General features: G+C 38.4%; 1 protein-coding gene across 5 annotated transcripts in view; it reads left to right on the top strand.

The window, feature by feature from the left end:
* The window catches only part of plch2a (phospholipase C, eta 2a), a 76,073-nt gene that overhangs the window by 19,491 nt on the left and 40,043 nt on the right, over positions 1-16,539 (top strand). For all 5 annotated transcript variants that reach the window (XM_042409729.1, XM_042409728.1, XM_042409731.1 and 2 more), the window contains exons 3-5: positions 3,383-3,626; positions 3,925-4,054; positions 12,321-12,491. In XM_042409729.1, the coding sequence (XP_042265663.1) occupies positions 3,383-3,626; positions 3,925-4,054; positions 12,321-12,491 (545 nt within the window). The remainder of the gene's footprint in view (positions 1-3,382; positions 3,627-3,924; positions 4,055-12,320; positions 12,492-16,539) is intronic.

The raw sequence follows: 16,539 nt of genomic DNA, 5'->3' as shown, positions 1-16,539 counted from the left end.
TTGTTAGCACACATTGTATTTTCAGCTTTTCACACTCTTTCCTAGTAGCTGAAAGAACACATCAATTAATTCTGCTTTAAAGTTGAGATCATTTACAGCACATTACATACAGTATATATGGTGAATTTGGAATGGAGGCATGAGACTAAGGTAAATATTTTATCATTTTTATCCATTTTTGCTACCCAACAGTGCATATTTCCCAGCTGTCCCTGGCAGGCATTTAGTTCTGTTGGATTTCATTCTTGTAGTCCCTCCGGGCTGGCATTGTATTTGTTATTTAGAATCAGACATTTATTTTCACTGCACAGCATCTGCAACACACAAACAAAAGCATTTCCTGCAGTGTTTTAGAATAGACACAGGCAAAGGGACTGCTTAGCAAAGGCTCCCAGTATGGGTGGGCATCTCATGGGGGCTCAGGGGCTCAGTTTCCTGTTGCTCTCCCCCCTCTTTAGCCCTGGAGTTAATAAGCTTCTTAAGTCGACTTAATTATTCATCAGCTTTAATCTGCCCAAACACTGTCTTACACACACGTGCCACTAATGAAAATGACACACACACTTCATTGGCAGATTGGAATAAAACAAGCACTGTGTTTTGGAAAGGGGGACTTTCTTTAAAGACATTGAAAACTAAATCATGGAATTTATCCTAAACCTTAAACCTTTTTTTTACAGCTGGATGAGCACAGCATGAACAATGCTGAGAAAAAAGCAACTAATTTCCTCTGAGAAACACCATCGTTTTTTTCTGTGAAGGTACAATAAACTACTTTCACACTTCAGAGTGGGGTCAGTTCTCACAGGGCGTTACTTCGTTTTCTTAATCCACACTTATTCACATCTGATATGACGAATATACCAGATCACATTTCTAGAAAATTTCTTTTTAGCTCTACCCCTGCAGATAGTTTGTAAGAAGCTTTCAGTCACACTCTAACTGACATTGCCCTGTATGTGCCCCTGCATCCCTCATTTGGTACCTTGACAGGTCTCAGTCAGTGGAGACGGATGCAGAAGTCTGTCTGTTCTCTGCCAGCATATTAGCTGGCACTCGGTGTGGTGTTCTATGCCACTGGCCTCTAGAGGCGTATCACAGAGCACCCATTGGGACAGGAAACACTGCAGGCTTCTGGTCTGCTCACACACTGGCCGGGTGTACTGTATTTCTGGCAGCAGATTTGATCTCTCTGGCCAAAGGAATGGCCAACAACCAAAACAGATTTATATTTTGACCAGTAGAATTGGCCAAAAACGTAAGTACAGAAGTACAATTTGACTAGTAAAACCAGCCAAGAACAAAAACATAAAAATATAATCTGAACCAAGTAAGACCTTAGTTCAAAGCAGTTGGTCAGAAATATGCTAAAGTTGAGACATCTGGATGCTATGCTTAGGGTTTTCATGCTTAAATTTGTGACCATTTTCAGCAGAAAGTCCTATGAGAAACATTACCATGTCTCAGTAAATTCATGTACAAACTAATGAGTTCACACAGAATTTATCAACTTAGAACACCATAAGTATAGCTGATACCTCTGACTAGTCTGCTAGTGGACACAAAACAGAAGCACCAAGAGTCACCCTGAACCATCTCGCTTTCAGTAACAGGCCTGTACCAAGTCATTTCTAAAATTCTGACTAATGTGTGACATTAGTCAGTGGCACATTTGCAGCAAAAGGATTGAGACAATTGACAAGAAAGTCAAAGAAACAAAATGCAATATCTGAATCCGACATTCTTTTGAAAAGTGACACAGATAACCAAATCACTTAAAATAAATTGTATGCAAGTGAGCAAGGCATTTTCCTCTGCATTGAAAACTAGTCCCAGCGGCAGTAGTAAGTTTTGGCAGTGCAACATAAAACCCAACAACAATGGCAGCTTACAGACAGAGCTGCAAATGTATCATTTAACCCTCAGCAAGAGAAGGAAAAAAGCATATTCCCCAAACTGTCAGGGTTTTGCGTTTCAGCTATGTTAGCCAAGAGTTTGACAATTCAGGACACTGTCTGCTGTCTGTATGCCACTATTGTTGTTTATTGCTGCAACCAGCCTGGGCTGATCAGCCAATGAGAGCCAGGTGAAACAATGACTTAGTTGTGGGACAATTATCATTATCATCATTAATTATCATCCAAGAGATGTGGAAATGTAGCAATAAATAAATGTGACAATAACAAAATGTGGAAATAAATGCATGAATAATTAAGACTCCCATAAGACAGACGGATCTCAACTATTGGATGGATTACCATCAAATTTGGTACAGACATTCATAATCTACTCAGGATGACTGATCATAATTTGGTGATCCTTCGACTTTTCATGTGGCTCCATCTTGAGTTTATCGTTTTAATTGGTCCCATACTTTGGTTTATGACCAAATTCCTTCACAATCAATGACATTCCCATCAGCCTCAGCTGCACTTTGTTTTTAATGCTAATTATCAAATGTTAGCACACTATTACAAAAACTAAGATGGAAGACATGGTAAACATTATGTGCTAAACATCTGCATGTTATTGTGTTGTCATTGTGAGAAGGTTAGCATGCTGACTTTAGCATTTAGCTCTACCCACTACCAATATATGCCAGGTCTCAAAAAGATGCTAGTCATCATTTGAAGTATAGAGAAATGGCTGGAAAGCCTCATAACCCCATCACTATAACAACAGTGCTGCACAAATAAAGTTTATCAGTATTATACTGTTATTCTTATCCTTGGATAACTTTAGTGTCAAATCTATTACCCTGAAGGCAGCATGAATGTGCTGAGTCATGGCAGTTTGGTTATTAGACTGTGATATTTCAACTGTACAAGTAGAATTTCTTGACTTTTGCACAAGGGCAAAGGTGAGAGAATCAACAAAATCCCTGGCAGACAAACAGGATGAGATAGAGAAAGGCCCAAGTAGTTCAAATGTTGGGTTTGGGGTATCTTCTCTGGATATGATTGGCTACTGGGGAATGAACCTGGTCCACAGAACTTCCAAAACAGCACGCAGGCTGAACAAGTTATCAGTACTTATGAGCTACTTGCTGTCATGGGGAAAACTAATGAATGACTTGAAGCAGTGTCTTCTGGTAAAATGTCATTACCGTCTCATAAATGTTGCATGTCAATAAAGCTCTCTGGACACTGCTCATTGAGTTGAGTCTTTTTAATCCTTTGTATCATAAAGCCTGAACTCAGATAGTGATCGTTTCTTCATTAAACTATCACTATGCCCACGGTTAATAGTTGGGTTTAAGTTGGGTTAAACAAGCAAGACTTTTCTGTTATTAAGTTATGTTATAACAGCTTATAAGCTAATAACACCTGACAGTCTTTGACACCTGCAGGCCTACTGACTCACTTACTGTTTCCTCCAACAGTCTCCATAGACTCCATCCGAGAGGTGTGTGAGGGTAAGCAGTCTGAGATCTTCCAGCGCTACGCCGAGGGCAGCTTCGACCCTAACTGCTGCTTCAGCCTGTACTATGGAGAGCACATGGAGTCCCTGGACCTGGTGTCCGGCACTGGCGAGGAGGCCCGAACCTGGATTACTGGCCTCAAATACCTGATGGCTGGCATCAGTGATGAGGACAGCCTGGCCAAGAGACAACGCACCCGAGACCAATATCCTTCAGTTATACAGCAGGGGGGACCTTGATTGATAATTGGGCTGGTGATGTGAGGGTGCAAATATCTGTAAATAGTGTATATTTTATGATCTAGAATATCATTATCAGCATTATAGTGGGCTGAAAAAATCTGGCCATTGTATGAGTATGAGTTTTAGTTTAATTTTAAAGCATGACAGGCTAAGTTTATCTGTTACATGGACTCTTTTTTGCCATCAATATAGACTCTTTACCAAAGGCAGTAACAATATTAAATCTTAATGCCAACTTTCCTTAACCCACCTTGATATCACATGGCTGAAGCAAACTTTTACTGAGGCTGATAAGAACGGTGACGGCAGCTTAAGCATCAGTGAGGTCCTACAGCTCCTGCACAAACTCAACGTCAACCTGCCCCGACAGAAGGTCAAACAGATGTTCAAGGTACAGAAACAACAAGGGCAGAACCACATCAAGGGTGTCCAGATACTGGAGCAAACTGGGAGTTTGGAGATTTAGAGGGCAGCCAGTGGTGTAAAAGCAGCATAAAAAAATCCTGACTATTATCATTTTTTTCTAAAGATTGTCTTACAATCATACTGGCTGCATTCAAGTGCTTAAGGCTCTTCACCCAATGCCTGTTCAATCTATGAATTTTTTTCATAACTTCCAGTCTGTTGAGTACAAGACTGTTTTTTTTCACCCCAAGACTTGAGATGAGTTTTAAGTGTGCAAAGATTGATTTGCAGACAGTCACTGTATATGCAAATGTGACGATTCATTTGGTTTAATCAGTGTAAAAATTCCCAATTCCAATTGATGTATAAGACTTAATGTGTCATGTTTATCTGTAGCAATTGAAAATGGATTCTGGATGGAGAGAGGTTTATATTTATTTTCACTATATTGCCTGTATACACACTCTGCAACAATTTATTTTAACCCTCCCATTCAGCATTTATAAGCATAATAGTTTTCTCCAGTGATATACTGTGTAATAAGCATGCATTAGGCCAGGGTTGGGGTTAAAAATTGTTTATAAGTAACAATTATATAATATTTATCAGTTGGCTTACATAAATTTTATAGTGTGTTATAAAATAAATATGATATACAGTGTGATCAAACATCCATTAAGTTTATACACCATGAATGCTTCATAGGAAGTGTTATGGATATTAACCAATATCCTTAAATCTGTTTACAACTACACTTATCAGTGCTTAATGAAGACAGCCACTGGGGGTGGGGGGCTGGGAGGGGCAACTAAACTGCAACAACACTGAAACTGAATTCAACTCTGGCATAACTTCACAATTCATCACAATTAAACCACTGCTGCAAAGGTCATGCTACATTAAATGCCAGCCAGCCAGCCACACTCAACTCAACTATGAAATATTGTAGGTCAGGTCACTTTTATTCATATATCCCCAAATTACAAATTAGCCTTGAAGGGATTTATGCACGAAGATTGTTGAAAAAGAACTGCAACCACTGAATATATAGAGGAATAGAAATATGAAAAGTTTAAACTAATGAAAACTGATACATCTCACCCACACATGCACAGTTTATGACTGACTGCTGCTGCTTACACAGTCCAGCTCATTAAGACAGTAAATTGGCTTAGTGGGTCACTTGAATCTGCAGTATGTACTTACTTGCTGGCAGATTGTGAATGAGTAGTAAAGACACTTTGACTGATTGCTACTGCTACAGATGTTGGCTAACACGCAGCTCAGCCACTAACTCTCTTCCTCAGCAGTGGGATTAGCATGCTGCCATGTTAAGCGTGTTGTTTTAGCCTTCCTCCTGCAGAGCAGCTAGCCAGCTTGCTATCACTAAGCCCAGTGGCCTGTTGACGGTTACCCATATGGTGCTGCTGGGACACAGATGGCCTCTGGTGTAATGCAGGGTAAACACACAAGAGACTGATCTGGCCGTGTGTGTGTGTGTGTGTGTGTGTGTGGACATTCATGAAGATTTGTGTGTTGACAGTCTCTGGACTAGTTTCTTGGCTTAACCTACTTACAGAACAAGAACCTGTGGATTTGACCTCTTTCCAGTTTGAAGATGGTATCTGATGATTCAGTAGCATAAAAAATCTGATCACATTTCAGAGCACATTGCTGCATATTTCTTAATCATGTAAAATGCAGTTCTGTCATACTGAGAGATGTTTCATATATTTTGTACAACCATGATACGATACAAACTCCTGGGCAAATAGGAACTGAATATCTGTGCTGTAACAGAATTAGTTGGTAACATTTGAATGACATGCCTTTTATTTAACTGACTAAATAAATAAGTAAAGCTCTACATATTGAAGTCCAATAGATGAAATAACTGGTAATAATATTAGTCTGACCTATATTTACTGAATAATATACAAACTTTTTACCACTAATAGTATCAGTAACAACCAAACACATTTTAACTTTTATTAATCAGTTCAAAAGATCTTCATTTTTTGTTTACATCTTTGCAGAAACTGTTCTTTTTTCACCAAGCCTTCATTTTTACAGTGTAGAATACATGTTTAGACAGATTTTTAATAATGAGGCAAAACTTGTCAAAATAGTTGCATCTTAGCAAAACATAGATACAGATTCAAGATGAATAGTTGGAGTCATTTATTAATCCCAAAGGGAAATTGCAGTGTCACAGCAGCCAAGTCACATAAATCACAAAAATAAATGAGGTTTGACGTGGCAAAATACAACAGAAGAAGCCAAATAATATGGAATGACAAAATAAAAACTGAGAATAGAGATTAAAACCTTTTAACTATAAAATATATTGAATATACACTGGACATCAAAGTGCAGAGTGATATTCTCTACATTATAGTTTTATTATATTTCTGTATCATGCTAAACACTGGGACACTGCTATTTTACAAAAGATGCATCATCTGGTCATTTACACACACTTACACTTTACACATTTACAAAAGAGAGAAGAAAAAAACACACAAACAAAAAACCTAAAAGATTCCAAATCATCTGTTTACAGAGAAGAAATGTTACATTTCTACAGCTTATTCCAATAAAAGGCTTTTTTTCTCTTCTCCCAGGCTTTCTCTGGCTAGTCTATATGTTTCATATGTCAACAGCCAACTCAATCTTTGTGCATCATCCCTACTTACAAAATCAATGCCATTTTCATTTTACTAAACTAGTATTTCACAGTTTCCAGTAGAAAGGTTGACTGCACTTGACTACTAATTGCAAATGATAGTGCATATAGATGATATAAACTACTGTACAGCATGGTACAGGATCCTTGGATATTAAAATAGGTGTAAGTGTATATTGATTATAGTGTTGAATATAGTGAGAATACAACACAACCTCAAGGTTTTCCTTTAGTAGAGGTTCATATTCATTCTACTAGACCAAAGATGAAAGGAGAGTTCATGGAAGTTCAGTTAAAATTCAATGTCAACTTAAACAGTTGTCCAAAAACCAAACAAAACCTGTTAAGTCAGTAGACTGTCAGCAGGGAAAACTGTGCTCCTGAAGACTGAAGAATGGACCCAGTAAACCTGAAGGGAGATATCATACTTATAGAATACTGGATCTCTTGATGGTCAGCTCTGCTCAAAGATGCACCTCAGTTATCCACCTTCTTCTTGATGTAGTGCCAATATCTCACCACTTCTTCTAAATTTCTTATTCTTCTCTTAAAACACTCTCACTTTTCTGTAAGGTTTGGTACTACAAGTGTTTGAAGGTGTATTCACCAACTTACGCTACTTACAGTAGCGGCTGCAGCATCATTATCGCCTTGTGGTAACACGTCTTCTTCCAGATGGTTATCTGAGGCTGGTGCTGCGTGCACATTGAAATCATGATGGGAAAAAAAAGTCATTTTCTCTCAGTGGAAAACGTAGTCTCCTTGAAGCTTATGACAAACTGCCAAAAACGAGCCGACGAGATGCAGCAGCGACACATCAAGTGTTTGAAACAGCTGTACTGTATTTTGAAACAGACAATAAAATTCAGTAAATAGCAAAGCTGTCTGTTTCATTACATATATATTCATGTAATAAATATATAAATGTCAATTAGATGGTAATCTGCATGAGAAATAAAGAAAAAAAATCAATTATAATAGTCCTCCTCTTACAGTGATCAATTAGACCTGGACAGACATGATCACTATAAGAGGTTTCCACTGTGCTTCTGAAGTGTAGAAGCTGCTCTGTTCTCAGTAATGATGATGATCATATGGTGAGGAGAATATACATTTTACATTAAATTCGTGTTCATTACATATTTAGTTTTAGTCAATTATGATGTCCTTTATCTGCACCAGGAGGCCTCGTCTCTCCATCGCTCCATTAAAAAAGACAGACTTACAATAACAAACTGAAAATAGAAGCAGAGCAGAAAGCCGAACCTCTCAGCTGTTAGTGACTAATCTGCATTTTGGCCACAGTGTGACTGGCCACTAGATAATTTAATACAGTCATATGAGTTATCTCAATCGGAACAAAATGACTCCAGTTTGCACTGTCCAGTGAATAATATAGCGTGTAATAATTAATTCAACCTAAAATACTTCCACCTACACAAAGGCCTTGTCTACATTTTCCACATGAAAAAAAATCTCATTTAGACTTAATTTCCACTGCTTTTTAACGAGCGTCTGGGCAGTCGGAGAGCAACTCCTCCAGGCGTTTTATTTTGATGGAAAGCCAAGTAGACACACATCAGCCCGCACACGCCCAACTGATGTGATTTACTGTGGGCGAAGCCAGACAGGAAGACTACGTCATTGTTGTTTTAGAACCGTGCTCAGTAGAAAACCAAGGTGAACCTGCTGAGTTATTCAGCAGTTTTTACAAATCTGGTTCGGTTCACCCAAATCACAAAAAATGAATAAAAAAGACAACAAAAATCAGAACAAAGGCAAACAAACAAAAACTCAGCATTTACCAGGTTGCCAAGCAACCTCTTCAGCAATTACAATTGCTGATGAAGACAGTGACAGGCACCAGAAAGCTCCATAAATGCTTCTAAGTGGATCTTGAGTTGAGATTTGTCTCACTCATACTGATCCCGAGGTCAAAAATGAACTTTCATGCTCAAGTACATTTAACAAAAGAAAAGGTTTAAAAATGTTGTGTTCAGTCCTTATTGAACCTTGGTTTCACCAAAGAAACAGTCCCCATAAAAGAAACAGTGTTCTGTGGATTATTCAGAGGAAAAGAGACTCACTGATTCTGAAAAGATTTTTACCTCTAGTGTATTGAGGTGTAGTAGAAGTCAAGATATCTCAAAACACGAATGAAACCAAAATGATCATAATGGCTGGAAACTATTGGAGGTAAATGAGAAAATTAGTTTTTTATGTAATTTGGGTGAACTGACCCTTTTTAAAGAGAACAGCTGTTACTTATTACAATTGAAGTTTTATTTTCTAAGCTCTGACCATCCGTTCTGAAGGTTATGACAACCTTGTACTTACTTAAGTACCTGCTGAGATTTCACAATATGGTGACATCACCGGAGATTGCTAACATATGTTGGATATTTACTTTCTTTACCGATGTCGCCGGGTTCTGAGATCTCAGCAGTTACTTTGGAGAGCACAGTGTTATCATGACTGATAGAACCAATACATGGAGCTATGAGAGTAAAACTCGAGTTTCTTTTTACTTCACCTGCCTTTAGTGGCTCAGTAACATCATTTAAAGCATGATGATTGTATATTTTTGACCACAGTACTGTCATAGACCTGCAGTTGAGCTCTTTTCTAAAGTTTTGTATGCAGATAGTTCCTTTGACTGTTATTATTTTTAACTGCAATGTTTTTGTGTCATTGCTCATTGTATATCACACAATTCAACTGGAAGAGTTTTATGCTCCATCAGGATCGCTGAACGTCATCCTGACATCCCGTCCTAATCAGAAAGCAAATCGGGAAAATGTGTCTCCACCAATTTATCACCAAACACACGTTCTAACAAAAGTCCCACAGTCATGAGTTGTGTATTAACTGGCCTGAAGATCATTCTTAGACTTTGTTGACAGAGCGGAGGTGCAGTATGTTGCTGGTGCACATGAGTCACAGGAAGCTGGCTGGATGTGATAACAGGAGGTATTACTACACTTCTAAATGAGAGCAAAGAGGCAGACTTCCCTAGCAGAGGTTTTGTTCAATGATTTATTACAGCAGAGACTTGCAGATGTACCTGTAGCAGAGAGCTTTGTAGGAAGAGGAAGCTGCAGTTCTAACTGATGATATAATCCATATTAGCAGTCGAGCTAAAACGCCAAGCACAAGCCTGCTAACAACTTAAGTGCCCTGGTTCATACATAATGAATGGGAATGAATAAGGCTAGATTGATGTTTTCTGTCCAATAAAAGGCTTTAGCTGTGCTTCCACTGCTTTGTATCATCCACCAGGGGCTAAGATGTGTTCCGAATAAGAGGATTGCTTTTGAAAAGAGTTCCTTCACCTCAGAGAATGAATAATGATGCAGGTTAACGGCTGATGTCTTTTCATATGTTTTAACCTTATCAGTTTGTCATCATTGATGCTTATCGTCAGCTCTAAAAGATAACAGCAAAATGAATGTGTATGACTGCAGCCTCACAACAATACAGTGCTCGAATAACTTGATGTATGAGTAATACTGTTTGTATGCATCTGTGCCTTTCACTTGTGTGTTACTCCATCACAACCTCGACCAGTAAGTGACATGTACGCAAAACCAACACCCGAGTCTGATATCAGCAAAAAACATGGTGATGACAGTTAGGAGGCTGAATGTGTTAGTGCTGCAAGTTTTGAGTTAACTTTTTCCCCGGTAAGCAGAGTGGACTAATGGGTTCAGCAGTACCATCTCCGCTACACCCTCACACTCATTGGAGTTGCCATTGCACTCCAATACTGATGTTTGCACTGTGCACAAATGTCCACATGAAAGGTCAATGTAAAACTGGATAAACTTGCCAATTTCTTTCTAAAGATGTTGCAGTCAGGTCCATTGAATTGGTATTGATGCATCCCCTCCACTATGTATGATGTAAAATGAAATGCTGAATGAGAGATTGCATTGAGCTACAGAAGCTAGTGGAACGGAGGCTAGCCCGGACGTTACATCGTGATTTCGGCTCTCTATTTCAACGGGAAGAGGTTTCAGTCGTGGTCGGACAATTAAATAACAACTTTGTTTGAAGCTTACTGAGGTCTTATGGGGCAAATTGCTAAATTTAGTGATTAATTCATTCTGTAACAGTAGCACCACCCTCAAGTCAAAATGTTAACTGAATGCGTAAGACATCTCAAAAACATTGCAGCCCCCAGAGTGATTTGAACTTAAACTGCTGGTTGTGAAAGCCTCAATCTCTGGTACTGAAATTCTTTTAAGTGTGGGAAGGTGGGCAGCTCTGCACTTGTGGGATCATCCATGGGATATGTTTATTCCCAAAAGCATGAAGAAGCAAAATTAAATTGCAATTCAGACATTTTTATATTAACCTCTTTATTAAAGTATTCCCAACACCACACTGAAATGATTTGTTCAGTTAGACATCTGATACAGTCAAATAATAAGACTGTAAAATCTAATATTCACAAGCAGTGGAAGGAGAAACTCAGTCATGCTGTTCTAAGCCCAGTGTGTATATGCTGAGCTGCTCAGAGGCCAAGCTCCAGCTAGCACACACGTCATTGCCCCACAGTGTGTGGCTGACTCCAGTCTTGCTTGGCAGATGGAGCTGGTCGCAGATGAGACTGCCTCACTAAACTGAAATAAGGATTACATGGGTCATAGCGTCACCCACTGCAGTGCTCTTGTTAACCTGTTGCTGATAGAAAGTTCTACAACCATAGCCTTTTATCAACGGACTCGTCCATCCAGCTCTCTGCAAATGGAATTCTATTTTGATATAGCAAAAGTTTTTCAATGAATGCAATTTTTAGAATTTCTAACTTAGTAACTTTTGGGTGGAAAAACCATGTCTGACACAAATTATTTTTCAAAGCTGCTCTAATCCGATTGGGTAAATTTTGTTGTGTGTCATTTCCCATCTCTTTCCCTCTCATTTCCTGCCCTATCATTACTGCACTGTAAAGGCAAAAAAATGTCCAACAAAATACTTACTAGGGATAGGTCATGATTAGATGCTACTGTACAAAGAGGAAAAACATGCAAAGACTACTACAGCCGACAAAAAGTTTTGTGAGGAACTCGATACTTCGATAAAAATAAATGAAAATGTGCAGTGCAAACTCTGCTAAGTAGAACTGCCATATCATAAGTCTACAACAACTATGCACATCATAGTTGATGAGAGTGAAACACCCCAGCAGAACATGGGGGCCCATCCACAGATCAGCAATTAATGGCTAGCTTTGTCACCAGATAAGTAAGTTTGATGGTAGATGTGCATAGCAAACAACGGCCCTTATCTCAAGGATGATGGCTAAAGACATGCTTCCGATCAGCTTCGTCAAAGGCGAGGGTTTTTGAAGTTTGATGGCATTTGTTGAGCTTGAGTTTATGGTCCAATCAAGAAAATCTATTACCACAAAACTGGAGTGTGTGTGTTTGCGTGAATGTGGGGGGGAATCCTCAAAGAATGGTTGAATAGTTCCCAGTATATATTAAATAGTATTTTTTGCTTGAAATGCCCATCCCTAATACATACCTGGAAGCTAAAGCTGTTCCTTGTACCTGGTGTGTAGGAGGCGGACACAGATGACAACCAGGGAACGCTGGGCTTTGAAGAGTTCTGCTCTTTCTACAAGATGATGTCGACCCGCAGGGACCTGTACCTTCTCATGCTCACCTACAGCAACCACAAAGACCACCTCGACACAACCGACCTGGCCCGCTTCCTGGAGACTGAGCAGAAGGTACGCATTCAGGTTGCATTTAAAACATGCAGACTAGTAGTAGTGCAGATGTGTCAATATCTTGCGAGAACAAATTGATATTGTTAACCCTCAATAGAATAGGTCAGATAGAAGTAACAGGAATGCCAGGACAGTCTGAAAACTGACTAAATTTAGTGAATAAAGCTGTAGAGACAACACTGAGATAACAACTACTATAGTGAACAGCGCCCATACTGTAATATTAACATCTCTATGTAGCGCAACCTCCATATATTTTTAATCAATCATGTATGATTGATTATTACAAAGGAAACATTCGCTAATAACACATTTTTGCTACATTTTACAATCAAGAAATAGTTTAGTTGGATCACTGGCCAAGTGGGACACTAAGAGTCAATAGTTACTGGCCTGGAGCTATTTTAAAACACAATCTATAAGTAGAGCAAGGGAACGTAGCTCTAGCACACACAGCTAAACAGTGAGCAGCAGGTCAGCTGCAAATCTGTAAAAAACTACAGTTCATCTCACACTCAAACTGTCTATAATACATGATTTTAAAGACGACTACAGCCCGCGCATGGCGTTTTATACCAGACTGTTGCTAGCATATTTTAAAGATATGTATGATGTGTATGCCAATCTCATGTATGTGTGTTACTGTAAGTACAGAGAAGGATATTGTTAACCTAGCTTAGCATGAAGACTGGAAGCGGGGGGAAAAAGCTAGCTTGGCTCTTACAACACCTCTGAAGCTTACTAATTGACATGTTGTATCATATCTTTTTAATCTTTGCACAAACAGAAATGTAAGAATAATATTTTCTAATTATCTAATTTGTGGATTTAGAGGAAGTTACATGCAGGAGTATTGTCCTGGAGTCTTACCATTACAGTGAGGTTGTCAGGTTTGGTGCCATTCTGTATGTACGGAGATCAAAACCAAACCTGTGGCCACTGACCAAATCTGGCAACCCAAGCCATAGCGGGACACACTGTGCAGAAGTGCTTGCCAGATGGATAAACTGTTGTTTGTCAAGAAATGGTTTCAGCAAGGAACTCCTCTTAATAACACAAATGGTTGTTTTACATGATTTCTGTCTGTATATGGAATAAATCAATGAGATACAACATGTTTGTGAGCTTTAGAGGAGTTGTTAGGAAGATTTTTTGAAACTTTGGACAGAACCAAGCTAGCAGTTTCTGGTCTTTATGCTAAGCTAGGCTAATCATATCTTGTTCTGGTGATAAACTATAAAGTTACCATTACATTTTTAGGTATTGTAAATGTTTAAATAGAACTGCATATAATTTTTTTTTTTTTTTTTTTAAATCTTGACTTTTTATGAATTCATAGTCTTTGTCAAAGTGCAACTTTTGCACATATTCTTCTCTCATATATGTTTAGGCAACAGAACAGTTGCTCTTTTGAAGGGTTCTTATTTTCAGGAAAAATCTGACATTATGCTCATATGAAAATGAATATTTATGTGTCAATCATCACATTTTACCAATCCAGCAGTAGCCAATCAGTGGCCATTTAGTGTTCAAGGCCTTCAACAAAGGTTGCAAACTGAGTCAATCAAAATTAAAAGCCCTTCATGGGTAGAAGAAAATAAAGATAGAGAAAAGAAAGTCAGGTAGAAGTTTGTGGTTGTTCTGCCATTTAAAATACTAAATACCCATAAGGCTCCTTGTTTAGCTTCTGTCAGGTGGGAAGTCAAAAGCGTAACCTACTGGCCATTGTGCCCCTGAAGTGGTGCTCAGTGTGGGGAAATGTAGGCAGTGAGGGCCTTAACGGGGCATCAGCATTAAGTACCCTCACAACACTTGTTTGTTGTTAAGGGTTTTCACAATAAACACATCTCCTCGCTAATGATACCATTGCCTGAAAAAGAAAAATGAGATAATGAGCGTAAGTGCTTGTTTTTCTTTAAACACCCAGTGTGTTTTCCTTCAGCTAATTCGCACTCTGGCAATCATTTTTTAAAAGAGAAGGCTCTGTTTGGATAGTAAGATGTCAGCTCCACTCAGATGTGGTGTATTTTTCTCCAATTATACTCAGGGTTTAGTTCTGGCGCTGTGAATGCGATGGCTCCCCTCCTCTTGTTACTGGAGAATAGTGGAAGCAGTTTTGTGAAGCAATATGTTTGAAATGATGCCAAAAGGCAGAAAAGGTGTCTCTGCCGGTATCATTAACTACAGCCTTTGTTGGTCTGATCTGTCTCTTTGTGATTCAAATAAGAACTAGGATTATGTGAAAGACTCCAGTTTGTGTGTCCACGTGTCTGTCTGAGTGTTTCTGTTAACTGTTGGACTTACTGGGTTTCTCCAGGAACTGAAAAAAGACTGAAATGTGTTAATGGAAAACAATGGTCTCTATCTGTTCCCATGCAGTCCAAACCAAACCATGTTCCCCAAGCTGTATGTTTGGTTTCAGAAGTGAAGAGAATAAAATGAAGTTTGTTGGACCACATTTGTACAAAGACTTATGGAAACACGATTAGATTGATCATTATGCTTTATCATCTTTCCATATTAGTGGAAAAGGAATATATGAACATACATGTGTTATTAATCAACACACTCTACTGAATATCAAATTTCATTTTATGGGTATACATCTACTCTTAGACTTAAAGATAGATACCATAATTGCACAAACATGAATCGATCAAAGAGCCTTAATGGAGGGTGTAATTACTTGCACTCTAATGTACTACAAATCAGTTTTACTTACCAATCTGCTGCACTGAGTTTCAGTTTTTAACTGAAATATTTGTTTTATTCAATAATTATTTCAAGTTGCTTCTATTTTACAGTTTCTTTAATCATTATGAAGGTCTATGAAATCAACTCTTCCTGCCGGGAAAGGGAAGGATTGTGCCAGTTTTAATGTGAAATAACATGTAGGTAATGTTTTTCATTGACAGAAGCTTAACAGAGATCCAAGAAATGGCAAAGTAGAAGCAACTGGAAATAATTAGTCAATGGAAACAGTGTTTCAGTAAATGAAGAAAAAGTGAAAGCAGGGGAGTAGTGAGTATGACACGACTCTGTTGTTGTACTGATGGATTATGCTAAATTTATCAAGACGACAGGTAAACATGGAGGGAGGTTTGAGTTTTCATCAACCGGGGAACAGCGGAAATAAGAATAAAGGCCTGTTTCTAATACAGACCTTTATTTTCTCTGGTTTAGGTAAATAAAGCCTGTTATTTGGCAATTTCTGGTAATTTTGATTTTCAGCTTCAGTCACAAAAACACAGCATGGTAATATTAAACCATTGCCATGACCTTGACCACAGATATTCAGGGTCTCTAGAGGTTATATCCTAATCACAAAGTTTTCTCATATGCTGTGATATATCTCAACAAAATTTAGTACAGACATTCATGGTTCCCAGATGATCTATACTAATGCTTTTGATGATCCTCTTTGATCTCCTGACTTTTCATCTATCTGGTCAAAAATTAATTTTGTCCAAGAGTTTAGTTTAGTTTAGACTCTTAGTCTTCTTAAATGTTCAATTCTAGATTTTCAGGAGTATATAAGGATTGTAACAAAATATATACAAACATGTTTTTTTTATACATTTTAAGTTATTTATTATCTGCTAATGTATAACAAAATGCTGTAAATAAAAACTGTATATTAATATGATGAGTTCATGCCCTTCTCTTTTTCAAATTATTGTACTCAAATTCAGCAAATCCTCTCTAGTACTGGGTGTGTACGTGTGCCAGTTAGCAGAGCACTGTCTGCTGCTCAGTCCATTAACGATGGAGATGGGTTAACCTCTGCTGAGTATGTCTGGATTTACTCTCCACGCAGCATTTTCTCATTTGGATTATGGTGGCTTGGTAGCAAACATACCCCATTTAACACAATTTTGGACACTCACCCTACTCATTACTGTAGAAGCGGGGTGGAAAATATTTTCTAAAATGGAAATAAGCCTGTGGAAATGATGCCTCACCAGGCTATACCTAGCTACAACCTCTCAAATGGCTGTAGCTGTCATGAACACAGTAACAGTCCTGTGAAAGCCACCCCTTTGAAACA

The sequence above is a fragment of the Thunnus maccoyii genome, chromosome 4 (genome assembly GCF_910596095.1).
Source record: "Thunnus maccoyii chromosome 4, fThuMac1.1, whole genome shotgun sequence".
Lineage (NCBI taxonomy): Eukaryota > Metazoa > Chordata > Actinopteri > Scombriformes > Scombridae > Thunnus > Thunnus maccoyii.
This window is presented reverse-complemented; position numbering and strand designations above follow the sequence as displayed.